Genomic DNA, 17,040 nt, shown 5'->3' with positions numbered 1-17,040 from the left:
ATGATCAGGAAAGAATGTAAACAGACTTAAGACGATACTCAAGTCAAAACTCAGGGCCTGAAATATGATAAAAGCCATAAACACGTGAGCAGTACCAATAATCAGATACAGTGTGGGAGTAGTGGAGTGGACGAAGGTTGAACTTTGCAGCATATTGGCCAGAAAACTAGGAAACACATGACAATATACAAAACACTACTCCCAAGAGCAAATACAGACATACTAAACATAACATAAAAGGGAGGGAGAGGTCTACTAAGCGCAGATGAACACATCAACAGTGAGAATACAGAACTGGGGCAACACCTGAAAACCAGTAAAGATAAGTAGCTTAGGCGTGCATGGGAAGAAGGACTTATGAAAATAGACGAAAACCCAGTAACGAAACATGGCAATGGGTATAGAGGGAAGAACTTAAGAAGGTCAGAAAAGGAATGCTAACAGTGGCACAAGATCAGACCCTAAGAACCAGTTATGTCCAAAGAATAATAGATGAAAATAACATTTCACCCATATGCGGGAAATGCAATATGAAAGACATAACAAGCGAACATCTGGAACTTGCACAGAACCAGTACAAAAAGAAGCATGATTGAGTACCAAAAAGCCTCCACTGGATCACACCAGCCTAAGGGAGTGATAGAAAACAATCAGGCAAAGATCCTCTGGGACTATGGTATCAGAATGGTTAAGGTGATATGTGTCATTAGAACTGACTTGACGCTGATTGACAAAACCAAGAAGAAAGTATCAATCATTGATGTTGCAGTACCATAGAACACCAGGCTAGATGAAAAAGACCTGAAAATAGAAATAAGAAGGATATAGGATATGCAGTGGCAATTGTACCCATAATCATAGAAACACTAAGCACAATCCCAAGATGTAGCACCAGGACTCACACAGAAGAGTGTGCTGTTAGAAACAGTGCACATTGTGAGAAAAATGATGGACTCCTAAGGATGCAGGATACAACTCAGAACCCCACACTATAAATACCACCCAGTCGAATAAGTTTACTGAAATAGAAAAAATGCTAATAAAGATAATTAATAACAATAATAATTTGTTTTTACAGTAAGTCATAAAGTGAACAGTAGAACTAATGATTATAGTACGAGAAGAGGAAAGTTATCGATGATCTATGTCCCTCAGAGTTTACCGGGCAGTGTTGGGTTGGTGAACCACTTGGTAGACCCAGGCAAAATTTAGCATGGCCAATGTGACTCCAGGAAGGTTATAATTCAAAAGCAAACCCTTACCTCCGTTACAGACATCAAACAGACAAATTTAATGAAATTTTCGATTTTACCGTCAGGTTTTCCTTCAAGTGCTTTATGGCTTAATGGTCACTTTTTGCCTGAGCGGTTCAGGTTTTCTTCCAAGGGCTGTCAGATGTATGGTTAACATGCAACAATAAATCCCCTATAACAACAATTTTTCATTTTTAGATGTTACATGGATTTTTATCATAATTCATGATAATTATTAATATAATTGTTTATTACTTCAATAAAATAAACGCTGGAAACTATATCAGTAATTTTTATAGTTGATCATTCAGACTTCGGCCTACAATTTCCTTTCGAAACGCCAGAGGAAACTGAAACGCGTTCCTTAACATGCACAGGAAGCAGAAAAGTTACAGCTCTCTTTACTTTGTCTAAAATTACCATCGTGATAATAATTTAATATTTATACAGTCAACGGACACTGTATCTTAACAGCTTATGGATATTTTGAAGCTATTATTTGTCAAGCTGACAGCCTAACATCTTCTTTTTATGCAGTAGTAATTGCATACTAGTCTTGAAAACGAGGTGATAATCAGGAAACTAAAAAATCCCTGGTTAACTTAGTTGTGAGCATGCCCAAACCTAACTTTGTCCCCATAGACCTTTTGACATGTCTTTCATCAGTTGCGGTTGTTTTTCCGTTATTGCTGTGAAATCATACTGTTAACCTCTGATGTGACCAAAAAGCAGAGAGAGAGAGAGAGAGAGAGAGAGGGAAGTTTAACATTAGTACAGGCTTTTGTTAATGGTGAGGCACTTCCTGAGTGATATTCGCATTCAACTATACTTGGTATGATCACTATCATCACTACTGCGGCATTCCTTTGTTCGAGGGGATCATATACAGTCTCTACAATGGTGCATCCACTATTCATTTCCATAAATGAATCTTTTCCACCACTAACCTTTTGGTATATTTGAATTTCTGTTCATTATGGAAGTCTGTATGACACTATCACCTTTTCTCTGGGCAGAATCTTTGTTGAATTGAAGACAGAATTATTAAGCACAGGAAAGTACATCTAAACAATTCAAAGGAGATGTAGGAAAAGTTTTCTGAGTCCTTCAAAGTTTTCCCGAGCATTGCCAAGTTGGTCAGTTAGTATAAATGTATATGTGTGGGCTTATATAATTTAATTATAACATAGGGTGTAATAGAATTATATATATATATCTTTATATATATATATATACATATATAAAATATGTAAATGTATATATATCTATATATAATAAAATATATATATATAATATATATATATATGGTGTGTATATATATATATAGATTATCTATATATATATATATATATATATATATATATATATATATATGTATATATATATATATATATATATATATATATATATCTATATCTATGGATAGTATATATGAGTAATTATCACATCACCATGATTCATATAAATCATTCGAGCTACAAATGTCCTTTTAATATCTAATTCGCTCTACCTCGGAATTGATAAATTTTCATATATGTACCGAAGGGGAATTTTTAGTTGATAATAAACACCGAGTTCGACGGTGATTTGTAATGGTCAGAATCGATATAAACTTATAGCCTCTCTGTTGGCCGACTTGATAACGTCACTGGCCGCTCCTGATTTTGTTCCCGTCCACTGGACGGTGGTTCGATCCCATGAGGGGACGAAATTATTATCAACTAAAAATTCCCCTTCGGTACATATATGAAAATATATCAGTTCCGAGATAGAGCGAATTAGATATTAAAAGGACATTTGTAGCTCGAATGATTTATATGAATCACGCTGATGTGATAATTATTCATAACAAGGCTACGTGGGTCAAAATATTCGAATTGGCTAACATGGTTGAGGGGGTTTCATATCGATTCTAATTACGAAAAACACAGAGTTCGACGGTGATTTGTAATGGTCAGAATCGATATAAACTTATAGCCTCTCTGTTGGCCGACTTGATAACGTCACTGGCCATTCCTGATTTCGTTCCCGTCCACTAGACGGTGGTTCGATCCCATGAGGAGACGAAATTATTATCAACTAAAAATTCCCCTTCGGTACATACACTTACAAATGTTATTTAATATCGAATCCACGCTACTTTGGGAATATCCCGGAAGCGAAATTTTTAGGTGATAAATGGGATGATAGTGAACTCTTCAACCGTCGACACAGTACCTTTCCAACGACTCCAGTCGACGGTAACCACTAGGCCGTCGACTGGAGTAGTTGGGAAGGTACTGTGTCGAGGGTTCGAGACTCTTCAGTACCATTCCATTTATCCCTTAAAAAAAATACATATATATATCATATATCTATATATAATATATATATATATATATAATAAATAATATATATACATATATATATCTATATATATATATATATATAATATATATATATATATATATATATATATATATATATATATATGTGTGTGTGTGTGTGTGTGTGTGTGGTGTGTGAGTAGAAACTACTGGTCAATTTTACAAGATACTTATGTAATTTCAATAGCCTCAATACCCTCTTAACTTCTCAAATTCTTTGCTCATTTTGGATACACTTGTTGCTAAAAATCCTTGAGATCCAACTTTCAAAGAATTATGAAGATATCATGATGTCCGGTAGCGGGAAACGTAACCCGCGGTACCATAAAGACGATAAGTTCAGCTTGCCGCTATCGGGCATCAAGATTTCTTCATAATTCTGTGAAAGTTGGATCTCAAGGCTTTGTAGTGACAAGCGTATCTAAAAAACAGCAAAGAATTTGAGAAGTTAAGAGGGCATTGTGGCTATTACAATTACATACACACACACACATATATACCTATGTATATACATTAGAACGAATGTATACACACACAAGATAAATCAAAGCATTCACGCATATTCTTTCCACAGGTCTCGAGAAGTAACTTTCACAGTGCCCCCAACGGTGTCGCCATTGTCCCCACGTAGGGGCCTGGGCGAGTGTTCGCCCCTGTCGCCCCGTCGGTTCGGATCTGAGGACACGACTCCCGTGGGAAGTCAGGCCGGCAGTGAGTATGGCGGGGACTCTCGCACCACCACTCCCTCCCCGGGACCCTTCAGGGGTTCCTTCACGGATATACCCAACATTTCTGGTGAGTGTGAAACTTTGATCTTTTTCTTGTTATGTATGATTCTTATTGGACTTACTTCATTGTTGAAATGTCAAACTATTGATATAATAAATCTAATAATGTGCTAGTTCATTTTACGAACGTTGTAATTCTTGGACGTTGGTTTAGGAAAGTGAAGTAATATTTTGGAAGTATCAGGATGAGAGTAACGTTAATATAATTAATAAAAGCGCTATTATTCTTTCAAGAGAGACGCAAGAAAAACAACTACCCCTGATTGAGCATTGAATTTAAAATTTCCGATTGAACATAGATTAGATTAAACCAGACATCATAACCTGTAGGCCTTTAAATAAATCATGTGACATAGCCCTGAGGTGGCCAAACAGTCGATCGCGATCTACCAGTAAGAACGTGGCCAGTTGTTTGGTCGATCGCCGTTCCCCCACAATCATATATAAACAAACAAAAACTCAAGCAATATATGTATATATATATTTATTATTAATATATCTATATATATATATATATATATATATAGTATATATATATATAAGTGGCAATTGCACTCATATTTTATTGTACTATGGCGCTATTTGAATTTTTTTCCCCCATGTAATAATATGTGATTATGTAGTATGGTAGATCGTAAAAGAGTTTCAGTCCTTAGAGTAGATTTCGATGTTCAAAAGTCAGCCACTCCTGCCATAACCTATAAAATCACAAAGCGGTCATTACTTCGCTGGAAGGTTTGGTCCTGCAGTCAGAAGTTCATACAACAGAAAATTAGAATTCTTAAGGGGAAATATTTTGTATACAGAGAGAGAGGAGAGAGAGAGAGAGAGAGAGAGAGAGAGAGAGAGAGAGAGAGAGAGAGAGCATGTGGAAGATCATAGTCACGTAATATAACGGATATTCATACTTGATATGAAGGGTCCGTCTACAAATAATTTCCACGTATCATATATTTGAAAAACGTATAAGCCAAATAAAAAGTTTTACTGTACTTCCAGGGGGGAATCTGGATGGCCTCTCGAAACGTTTCTCCATCTACTTATGCATTACTACCCCCAACTTTGTAACACAAAGTTCTTTTCGCAACTATATCACCAAGAACGATTAATCCAACACAACAGTCATCGCCAATAAAATACATGATTACGTTTCAACAATTCATTTCTGTAAAAATCCCAATAAGTGCCTCTGATACTAAGAAACAACTGTGAAAGATATCTCCCTCTTTATCAAGTAATGTCTATTCGAGCTGACGTCGGCTCATAAGACTAGGAGTTCTCTTTGATGTTTAAGACCTTCGCCTTAGGCTGAAGTTGAACAGTGTAATGTTAACCTGATCCATTTCCTGGGAAAAGACACGTGGCTTTAAAAAAGTATAAATACCGCTACAATTTACTGCTACCTTCACATTATTCTTCTTGCATTTTAAAACATGTTTATCTATTCATTAATTTACTCATTTATGTTTCCTTTTTAATACGCGAGATTTCGTTCTGCATTTCATTTGACCTCCCCTTCCTTCTTCCTAATTTGAATTTCAAGTTAGTGTGTTATTGTAACATGAAATGTTACATTGGCTTTTAGTGTTCGACACCTCATTTCAAATTCAAATCTACGAAGAGTGTAAAATTCTAAAAGTGGAGAAACTGTACACCAACACAACCATAGTCTGATGAGAGGAACAGGAATATCGCCGATTTATAGGAATTGATACGTTTCCTCTAGAATATAATATCCGGTCAGTGAGAAGGGCAAGCAGGATAAGATAATTATGATTGGTGAGAGTTCCTTGCTGGCCGAGAGGTTTTCGCGCTCGGCTGTCAATCCAGTCGTCCGAAGTTCGAATCCCGTCTCGGCCAACGCGGAATCAGAGGAATTTATTTCTGGTGATAGAAATTCATTTCTCGAATGAGTGTGGTTCGGATCCCACAATAAGCTGTAGGTCCCGTTGCTTGGTGACCAATTGGTTCCTAGCCACGTAAAAATATCAAATCCTTCGGGCCAGTCCTAGGAGAGCGGTTAAGCAGCTCAGTGGTCTGATAAAACTAAGATATACTTATGAACTGTGAGAGCAACCGGTGGAAGTCTTTCATATTTAAATGGTTCTGTGTTCACGTCGAAAACAGTAATGCCGTCGCGAAATCTACAGTCTACTGGAAATTACTCCGAAAGCCATATCAGTATCGTAAATAATACACTCCGGTTCAGTGGTCTTCGAAAACATCTTCCATAATAAATGAAGGGCTGTTATCTCGTGCTCAGATATGTTACTCTGAAGGTCAAAATGATTTTCTGCACTATATTAGGTTGGTGTTCTTCATTACTAATAGTTCATTCAATTTGAATTAATACTTACGATAAATCTTTTAATATTTTCACGATGATTTTATTCAATGGTTCATTCAAAGGATTTTTTGTTAGCCTAAAACGTTCCCTTCAAGTGATTTTTAATGAAAGGAGCTTTAAAATTTTAAGGGGAAAGTTTAAAGTTCCACAATGTTACCTTGTTCAAATGTTACTTATTCTATATCTTTGAATTACCAGCAAATCACTGTGAATTAATCCTCGAGATGTTTTCGACTTCCTCTGAAAACTGAGTGAGAATCTGTCTCTAGTTCTTTCATGTAAATAAAACACAACCTAACAGAGTGAATTGAAGTGAATCCGCCCCTTGGAGCTGGATGGACTGACACCCCCTTTGAAAATTTGATGGGTAAATCGTCTACGCTTCTGTGTTCTCGCTCTTTCTAAAACTGTAAGGGTTTAGATTAGTCAGTGCCTCAGCCAAAAGAGATAATTTTAGGCGTTTGCGGGATATAATATCAAAGCAGCTGAGAATAACAATGCAATATTCAAAGCCAGAGCAAAGCAGGTTTCTATTTCTGTCCTATATTGAGACAATGCTTAGGAATTATATAAAAGTCATATTCATTTCATGCAATTATGGACATTTTAAGTCATATATATTTATGCATTGTTTACACACTCACTCACACACACACACACACACACGCGCACACATACACAGACACATACACACACACACACATACTATATATATATATATATATATATATATATATAATATATAGTATATGTGTGTGTGTGTGTAGGGTATATATATATATATATATATATATATATATATATATAATATATATATATATATATATATATATATATAATCATACCTTCATCTGTGTCTATGTGCGTGTGCAGTTGCGACCATGTAACACATTACACGACAAAAGTCATAATTGTAATATGGCAGCTGTACTTAAAGCCTCACTAATTGCAAATCAACCCTTAACGACAGCAGCTGAGCTCTCCTCTCTGAAGAAAAGAGAGTCTCTTATTGAACTTGATGGCAAGTGCTACACTGTGCTGGAACGTGGCGGCCGGTGCTGCTCATCATGTCTCCTCTACCAACACAGCCCCATCCAGGGCGGACAAACAAGTTTGCAGGAGGAGGGTGGATGTGTCATGTCTTCCCTACCCTCCCGATCCTCTACTAACACCGCCCCCACACTGGGCAGACAAACAGATTTGTGGGAGGAGGATGGAAATGTCATGTCTCCTCTACCCTCCCCATCCCCTACCAACCCCGCCCCCACACTGGACAGACAAACAGGTTTTCAGAAGGAGGATGGATGTATCATGTCTCCCCTACCCTACCAATCCTCTACCAGCACCACACCTACACGGGGCGGACAAACAGGTTTGCAGAAGGAGGGTTGAAATGTCATGTCCTCCATACGATCCCGATCCCCTACCTACTCTGCCAACCCCTTCCCCCCCACAAACGGAGCGCACAAATAAGAAAGTTCCCCTCAGATTTTATTACTATAGACTGATAGCTAATGCTCACCTTAAATCTAATCTCTGATTCCTCTGTAATTAGAGATTGGGCGCGAGTGAGGTTTTCTTGCATACAATGCCAGCAAATCAAGTTACATTTTCACTAATTAGGGCAATTTAATTCCCCTGCAGCAATAATTCACAGAGGGGATCTTGTCCTTCGTCTAAAGAGATTTTATAGAACAAAATTAGTAAGGGAACTGACGTCAACTTGAACGATAAAGAGATTATTATAAGCAGCCTTTTTCTTTACAATGAAAGCGTTCCTATAATTACAAAGCTTAACTTTGATATTGAAAATTAATCTCTCTCTCTCTCTCTCTCTCTCTCTCTCTCTCTCTACATTTTTTTTCGCCCATTACATTGTTCGCATTTCGTCTGGTCTTTCTTTAGTTTTTTTTCAGATTTTTTTTCCTGTTTGGTAAAAGAAATAAAAAGTTCGATATTCCCCGTAAACTGATTCTTTACACTCTAAATTTTATCATTGTTCTTTACGAGGTTTACCCACATATTTGGTTCTAAACGTGAAAGAATTAATCCCTATTCATGTTTAGCTAGTCTTGTGTAAGATTTTTTTACTTACATGAATTCTCAGTAAGATTTATTTTCCAGTACTGAGATTTCCGAGTTTATTTCTCCAAAAAGGTATTCATGATGGTAATAGGTATACGTGATTCTTGCCTACTGAAGATTCTGAGAAATACTAATGTTTTTCATAAATTACTGCTTAAATGTCTAAGATTCCCATGAAACAAATATACGTAGTAACTATGTTTATCTCGAATCCAGGTAAAAAAAGAAGAGAAAAAAAAAAGGTCACATTAATCTTTCCCAGATAGTGACCCCCAGGGTTTTAACCTGCTAAATATCCACTTTACGGCTTGTTTAGTACAAGACCGTCGGGGATGACCGCAAAAACAAAAACAAAAGACTGTAAATATCATTCAGACAATAACCCCCTAGAAATAGTGATTTTTCCCTGTGACTTTATTTCCGGCCTCCATAAATTAATGTGACATTTTCTGTGATTTTTTCCTAGCGAAAATTATGACTTTTTTTCTATGACTTTGTTACGTGTCTTCGTTTATCTCCTGTCTCGCTGCGTTCAGAATTTTGGGTAAATGGTTTGGTCAAGAGAGATATTAACGACTTGGGATTAGGGTCACCATCATCGAACATCCCGGTAACTGACAGGAAAAAAAAAAATAGTGTCGTGTTGCTTCTTAATGGAACCAGGTTCCATATGATTGTGATGGTGGTCCTTGACGATGAATATTTGGTACCGCAGAAGTTTCATTTCCAAATCTTCTGCCTCAGTATTGTGTAAGAAGGTGTCAGTATGTACCAAATACTTGATGTCAAACTTTGTGGCTCCATGCTAAGAAATACAAAAATATTTGATTGTTTATAAGAGGCTCCAAAAGCAAAATCGTATTGCTACAGATCTTCTTAGGCCACTATCTTATGTATACATGAAAACAACCAGTAAACATACAGGATGGTTGTTACTATTGACAGATACAACGAATTACTGATAACGAACCAAAAGCAAACGCCAGTATTGGTGATGTGTCAATAATACGTATAACGAGTCTACTGAAATAAAATAAGTATTATATCTGTTGTTGACATTTCCTTTGCAATTAGAGAGTTCGTTAGGTGTAGGGTAACTGTTGTCTTATCTTAGCTCAAATACAGAAAAATTAATTTCTATACTTTCATCAATTACATTGTGCTATGTATTTCAAAAATGCAGTCTTCCAGGAAGAGTGGGAATGTTAGTTTCTGTATTTCCTGGAGATATGTCCCTTCGAGTGATAAATAAGAGATCGAGCTTTGTTTACAGATAGAGATGAGCCATTGGCGAAAAACCACGATATATATTTGGATATTATCCTCGCTATAAATAAAGACTTTAATTTGACTGCTCCCATCCAAAAATGACCAAGATTTTTGACAGGAGGGCTTTGCCCTTCACAAATATCAGCTTTTTTACCTTGCGATTCTTTACTTTGCGATAATCTGTGCGTTGTAAAAAAAAAAATAATAAAAATAAAAGTAGAAATTAACAGTTAGGTTAAAAAATAACTTCCATCACATTTCTAAAACCCATAAAAAGAAAGAGAATATTTTTAGCTTTACTTGTTATGAAGGGGGCTCAATATGAATTGGAAAGATTACGCACGACTGTCTGAAATTTACAAATAACTCTTGAATTTCAGGAATGGAATAAATAACACAAAACTTGACTGCAATCTGACGAGGGGCTGCCACATAATAAGATTTTTATAGCAATGGCAAATAGTTTTGATATAAGAGAAAACCTTTTGAGTGAGGGATCTGTATAAAGATTATTTTTCTTTAATATTAATCTTCCTTTTGCCAAGAAACTATTTTTTTCATTAATTTTCAAAGTAATTTTTTGCTCAAGTAAATTTACTGCATGTGCTATTATTCTTATATTCTCATTAATCATAACACAAAATGTATAAAGATTTTGATAACATTAGCCATAACGCCTAAAAGCTTCATTCCGCAGTGGACATGCTTTTATAATGACTTTCCTCGAGGAAGTTACGCTTTTTTTTATTTATTTTTCTTTTAAATTCTTTATATCCTGTGATAAGTGATTAGAATTTGGAAAGGATGGGGATGTCACTTTATGGGGAAGGGGCCTTCTGGGAAAGTGGATTGTCTAGCCTTGTTAAACAGAACAGCCCTGGAAACGAGCTTGGCTTTAACACCTATTCCAAATCACCTGGAGTCATAAATCGAATGTTTTTGAACATCGTTCTCAGTAATATATGGGTGACTACATGCAGTGGCGATGACACACATCTGATAGAAGTGGTGATTTGTGGTATTACTAGATTCCTACATGTATATTCCATGACGGATAACGTCCCTAAACCAGTCACTGTATACCGAATGATAAGATAGCAAGAAATAAGTTGAGCTAAAACTGGTGTGGACGCTGTCTTTCGCTTTGTCATTATAGTAATTCAGGCTTGAAATAATCATCACATTTGACAAGATAATTAATCGAGAGCACAGACCTGATTTTATGCAAGAATTACTATTCAGGGAGGTTTAGCATCGAATTCTTGTTTCTCTTTAAGGATTTTCAGCTTCGCTTCTATTTAAAAAGTTTTCGGACAACAACTAATAGTGACATCTGGCGCTATTTGGCAACTCCGTTGTAAGTGCGTGAAACAACCACAGACGTTACTGATGTGCCAGAAAAATTATCTCCAGTTTTCCTTAAACCGATTTTCATTTCTCTCTCTATCATTATCATCATTCCATTATTTCTCTCTCTATCATTATTATAATTCCTTTATTTAATCATTTATTCTCTCTGACACTAAGTATCCACTGGGCGTTACCAGATTTCCTCCCTATACTTTTCCATAGGGTTATTTATGCATGAAGAAGAAAGTCTCTGAATTTACTCCCACAAGGATGTCTAATTATAGGTTTTTATTTGACTCTTTTACCCCATCATCACGAGCGAAATATTTCAGAATATATCATTATTTTTCGTTAAACGGATTTTTCACTAATTTATTTTTACATTGTTAGCCGTACGATTAATAACCAAAATCGAATACGAAAAGCGCATTTCCTTGTATATATATCAAACGAATAAATTGCTAGGTGAACTAAAACTTCTGGAGCATCTTGCAAAACAGTTTTTGAGTGACTGTACATTGATTGTTTCATTAAGTGCCCTATAATTCTTCATTCATTATTAGGCACCAAAGAGCATTTTTAACTCGTGGAAGCAATGAACAGTTGCTTATTTAATGTTAAGAAAAGAGGAAGTAAAACTTGAGAGAACAGAGATGAGAATGGTGAGGTGGATTATGGGATTATCGCTGCTTGAGAGATTGGAAAGTGATGAAACAAGAAGGGCAGGCTTAGTAAAGATTACAAAGGCGATAAGAGAGTCACGATTGAGATGGTATGGGCATGGGCATTTGTTGGGGATGGATGACGAGGAGGGAGTGAGGAGGGTTTGGGAGGAACCTGTTAGGGGAAGAAGATCGAGAAGGAAACAAAGAGGACTAGATGGCGAGATAAAGTGAAGGAAGATATGGAGAGAAGAGGTTTGGTAGGGGATGATGCCTTTGATAGAAGGCAGTGAAGGAGAAGGCCCATCAGGCAACCGACCCCTTAATACAGGGATAACTATGGGAAAGAAGAAGAAGAGGTGAACTTAATCTCTGTTGTCTAACGTTTTAAACTAGCCTTCCAAGCAAGCATGTACTTTTATCGTAAGATTTGGAAGATAAGTAAATCACTTAACTTTTGCTGCCAAAAGTATTTCAACGAGTTCTGCATATTGTGCGTAACTATACTCTGTTTTTTTCCATCTGTCCATCCGCCTGTGGTGTTTTCGCATGGTAACACTGCATCCCGGGCTTTAAAAAGTTACGCTATGTGTAAGTTTTAGGTAAGTAAAAGGACATCGGGGTGTACATTTGCAACTGAAAAGTGTTTTAATAATTTACAGTATGCGAATTACACTGTTAATATTCAAAATAAGGTTATTATTATTGTTGAATGTAAGCTGAATGTAACTATGTAAAGCCCGGGACGCAGTGTTACCATACGTAAAACCACACGCTGGTGGACAGATGGAAAAAAACAGAGTATAGGCGCTAATACCGTGACTTGGAATGAGTTAAAAGCCACAAATTAAGTTTAAAATTCACCTCTTTCTTCTACGTAACTACTTATACAATGGAAACAAATATCCAAGCACAGATTTGCTTTAACATACTAGAGAAATTATAAAATAAAAGATATCTCACGTACCTGGGTAATTTTGTTTTATAAAACACCAAAGAAGGAATAGAGTATACATATTTACAATCAGCACGATTATTTCCCTTCAATAAACGGATGAAGGTACCTGGGGCGGGATTGAGAGCTTGTGTTTTCAGCACGTTAGTATGTTTATTTATTTATTTATCTATTTATTTATTTATTTTCTTATTTATCTATTTATTTATTTATGTATGTATGTATGTATGTATGTATGTATGTATGTATGTATGTATGTATGTCTTGTATAAATACGTATAGAATGTTCCGACTGACGCGGTTATGTGGGGTCATTTTTTTCATTTTTTTTTATCCTATTTAGGCCTATAGGCGTGAATATTTACATGTTGCATAGAAATGTGAGGTATTCGATCTGTTTTGCACAATTAGCTCTCCCATGGCGATTCCGCTCCAGATTATCTGATAAAAAGTTAAGTTTTATCAAGATATTCAGTTGGAAAATTATCCTGAAAATGAAAACAGCAAAATAGCACCATTGAAAATGTCTCTTTTGCATTATGTCCTACGTTCGATGTTCTCTCTCTCTCTCTCTCTCTTCTTCGTCTCTCTCTCTCATCTCCGTCTTCTCTCCTCTCTCTCTCTCTCTCTCTCTGTGAAGGCGAAAATAATTCGTTATCCTTTTTCATGCTTTGGACTTCAATCATACTTCCTGAGTAGTGGAGAGAAAAATGGATATTACAGCATCAAGGCTTTTATCTTCATTTCCTCTCTCCATTTCTCCAACGCGTAAAAAAAAGGGGTAAACATTCGCTTCCTGATTGCCTTTTGCTGAAATGCATCAAAAGCACACACACACACAGACACACACACACACGCACACACACACACACACAGAGAGAGAGAGAGAGAGAGAGAGAAAGAGAGAGAGAGAGAATGATAAGCTCAAATGATTTGATACATTTAAAACTATATACTGTTATATTTCAATGATTGTTTGAAAATATATAAAACTAAGCTATTGATTTCGTATCACATTGAAATAATAATAATAATAATAATAATAATAATAATAATAATAATAATAATAATAATAATAATAATAGTAATAATAATAATAATAATAATATACTTTGGGAGTGGACCCTCTTCAAGGCAGTTATTAAAAGAGAGTAAGTGATATATGGCGCACATCTCCAATACATTCATCACAATATACAGTGAGTAGTCAAATTAAATTGATTAAATGCCGACGTTCCTTCTGGTTACAAGGGTGGGCGGGGGGAGAGGAGGAATAGGATAGAGTGAGGGTTAAGCATACGAGAGAATCCCAGGAGAGGTGATGCATTGGTGTTTGAGGAAGAGGAAAGGCCCAGAAAAGTTGGTTAGGTTGGTCGAGATGATAATCAAAGAACGAGCACAAAATTGATAACAGCAGTTGGGGAAACAGGGAACTTTGAAGTTGATGTTGGATTACACCTGGGGTCAGCATTAAGATATAATTTTTGTTTGTGCTGGTCATGGAAGTGTTAAGTGAAGAGATCAGGAATGAAGAGCTGTGGGAGTTGTTGTACGCCGATGATCTGGTGATTATTGCCGAAAATAAGGAAGACCTACAGAGATGGGTTGGAGATTGGCAGGAGTCTTTAGAGAGGGGTGGCTTAAAGATGAATGTGAATAAAACAAAGGTTTTACTGAGCAGTAGGGACGATAGAGGCAGAATGTGTAGTAATGCAAGAAAGAAGAGGCTCGATTATAAAACAGGTGGTATTGTTTAAATACTTAGGATCTGCTTTAAGCCAAGAGGAAGGGTGCGAGACTGCAGTTAGTAGAAGGATAAAAGCTGTTTGGGGAAAGTGGAGAGAGGTAGCTGGAGTAGTTTGTGATAAGAAAATGCCAATCAAGCTAAAAGTCAAGATATATAGTAAAGTGATAAGACTAGTGTTAATGTATGAATCGGAAACACGGGCTCTAAGGAGAAAAGAGGAAGCAAAGCTTGAAAGAACAGAAATGAGAATGCTGAGGTGGATTATGAGAATATCGATGCCTGAGAGATTGGAAAATAACGAAATAAGAAGGGCAGGCTTAGTGACTATTACAGAGGGGCATGTGTTGAGGATGGATGACAAAGAGGGAGTGAAGAGAGCATCGGAGGAACCTGTTAAGGGAAGATGATCGATAGGGAGACGGATAATTGAACGGCGAGATAAAGTGAAGGAAGATATGGAGAGAGAGCAGAGGTTGGTGGAGGATGAAGCCTTTGATAGAAGGCAGTGGAGAAGGAGCGTCAGGCGACCGACCCCTTGATGTAGAAGATAGGATAGAGTGAGGGTTCGTTACAACCGATTTAAACCCCTGTGGGGTCCTCCAGAAGAAAGATGAGGTTTAGAAGGGGGAATTAGGGGGGTGAAAGGAAGGTATTAGAGGGAAGAATAAAGAATGGGACAGACCCATTTGTCTTATAGTTCTCTGTGTAGTGCTTGTGGTCTTTTTGTGCTATGGTTATTAATGATTAATTTGTAATTATGTGAGGAGGGCAAAAAAGGCATGGCAAAGGCTCTAAGAAAAATGAAGTTTCAATATTGGATCGTTGCCCTTCTCTCCCCCCTACAGGGGGAGAGGGAGGGAGGACTCAGACCACAATGCTTTTTTCCCAGATATGATCAGGGCTTTTTTCCTAGTTATGATCCTGAAAAAATTCAGTTGTTAGTTATTCTAGACTAGAGTCATGCTCTACCCAATTGATGAGGGTTGGGGGGGTAGCAAGGGGTGTTCCCTAGCTAAATTTTCATTGGTTGGGGGCACGATGCTCGCTTCCTATTGGTTACTGGAAACTAGCTTCAAGCCGATTTTATTTAGAGTCGAAGCTCACGTTGTTATCTTGCAGACCGGCGGGGCTAGGCTACGAGGTCGCCAGGTGGTGCAAGACGCTGTGTGACGTTACAGTGAGCCGAATTTTCGTTAGCTGCTGGGCAGCTCATATGTTCAGGTGTGACTAGGTTGTTATTGTCTCTCATCATGGTGTTCCTCCACAGGATTGTGGGAAGGAAAAGCACCTGTTAAATAGTAGTGTTCAAAGAGAGTTTTTCTTGTTGGATCAGGAGCGCTTCCAACAAGCGCAGATGTCTCTGGTTGGGAGCTCTCCCAATTATCCTCATATTTTGGATGATTCTGGAACTAAAGATGGCTTCATTGTGTATTATCAAAGTGTGGTTCCTGATGGACCCTTCCTGTGCGTGGCAGGAGTTCAGTTTTGTCAGCACCCTTTCAAATCAAGTCTCCTACAACCAATCCTTTGTCACCTCTTCCAAAATCGAGTCTCTGCTCAAGAACTGGCTACCTATGCAGCAGTAGCAAAGCTGAAAAAGGAAAGTACAAACTTAAGTATGTCAGTTATACCCAATTCGGTTGGTGATATGGTCATCACACCAAAAACCAGAAAAATTGAAGATTTCTATGAGTCAACACTGCTCTCCAACAACTTGATCCATTGGAGAAGGTCAGAAAAACTGTTATTGTAGATACCTGACCACTCTGCCTCCAGACTACGTTCTACAGCTGCGGAATGTTCTAGATGCACAGAGATGTACTGGGAAGTCAGGAATTCCCACAAGAAATATCATTGCTACCTTCCAAGGAGACATCCCCAAGCAAGTTTTTCTTGGAATATGGGGGTCATTCCCCACAGAAGCATTCATACCTGAGCCACTACGATGCTACAAGTGCCATAGATTTGGACACCACAGCAGCTGCTGCACAGCTACAGAGAGGTGTGGAATATGCAGCAAACTACACCCTACAAAACAGTGCCTCGATGCTTTCAAGAAAGGAGAAACAGTAGAAAGCAAATACCCAAACTGTTCTCTTCAGCATCATGCTTAGAACAAGTGGTGCAAATTCAGACTGGAAAAAGTTGCAAAGATGAAAGCAACTCCTCGACATCCCCCACCTCCCAAACCTATTCCAAAACCCAAGCAAGAAGATGG

The 17,040-nt window shown here is 37.3% G+C and overlaps 1 protein-coding gene across 1 annotated transcript in view; it reads left to right on the top strand.

Annotated features, from left to right (window-relative positions):
* Positions 1–17,040, top strand: part of LOC135195841 (synaptotagmin-15-like) — a 682,485-nt gene that overhangs the window by 439,832 nt on the left and 225,613 nt on the right. The window contains 1 exon segment of the mRNA XM_064222358.1: positions 4,194–4,414. Coding sequence (XP_064078428.1) covers positions 4,194–4,414 — 221 coding nt within the window.

This window comes from Macrobrachium nipponense, chromosome 16, assembly GCF_015104395.2.
Source record: "Macrobrachium nipponense isolate FS-2020 chromosome 16, ASM1510439v2, whole genome shotgun sequence".
Lineage (NCBI taxonomy): Eukaryota > Metazoa > Arthropoda > Malacostraca > Decapoda > Palaemonidae > Macrobrachium > Macrobrachium nipponense.
The sequence above is the reverse complement of the archived record's forward strand: the minus strand, read 5'-3'. Positions and strand labels throughout refer to the sequence as shown.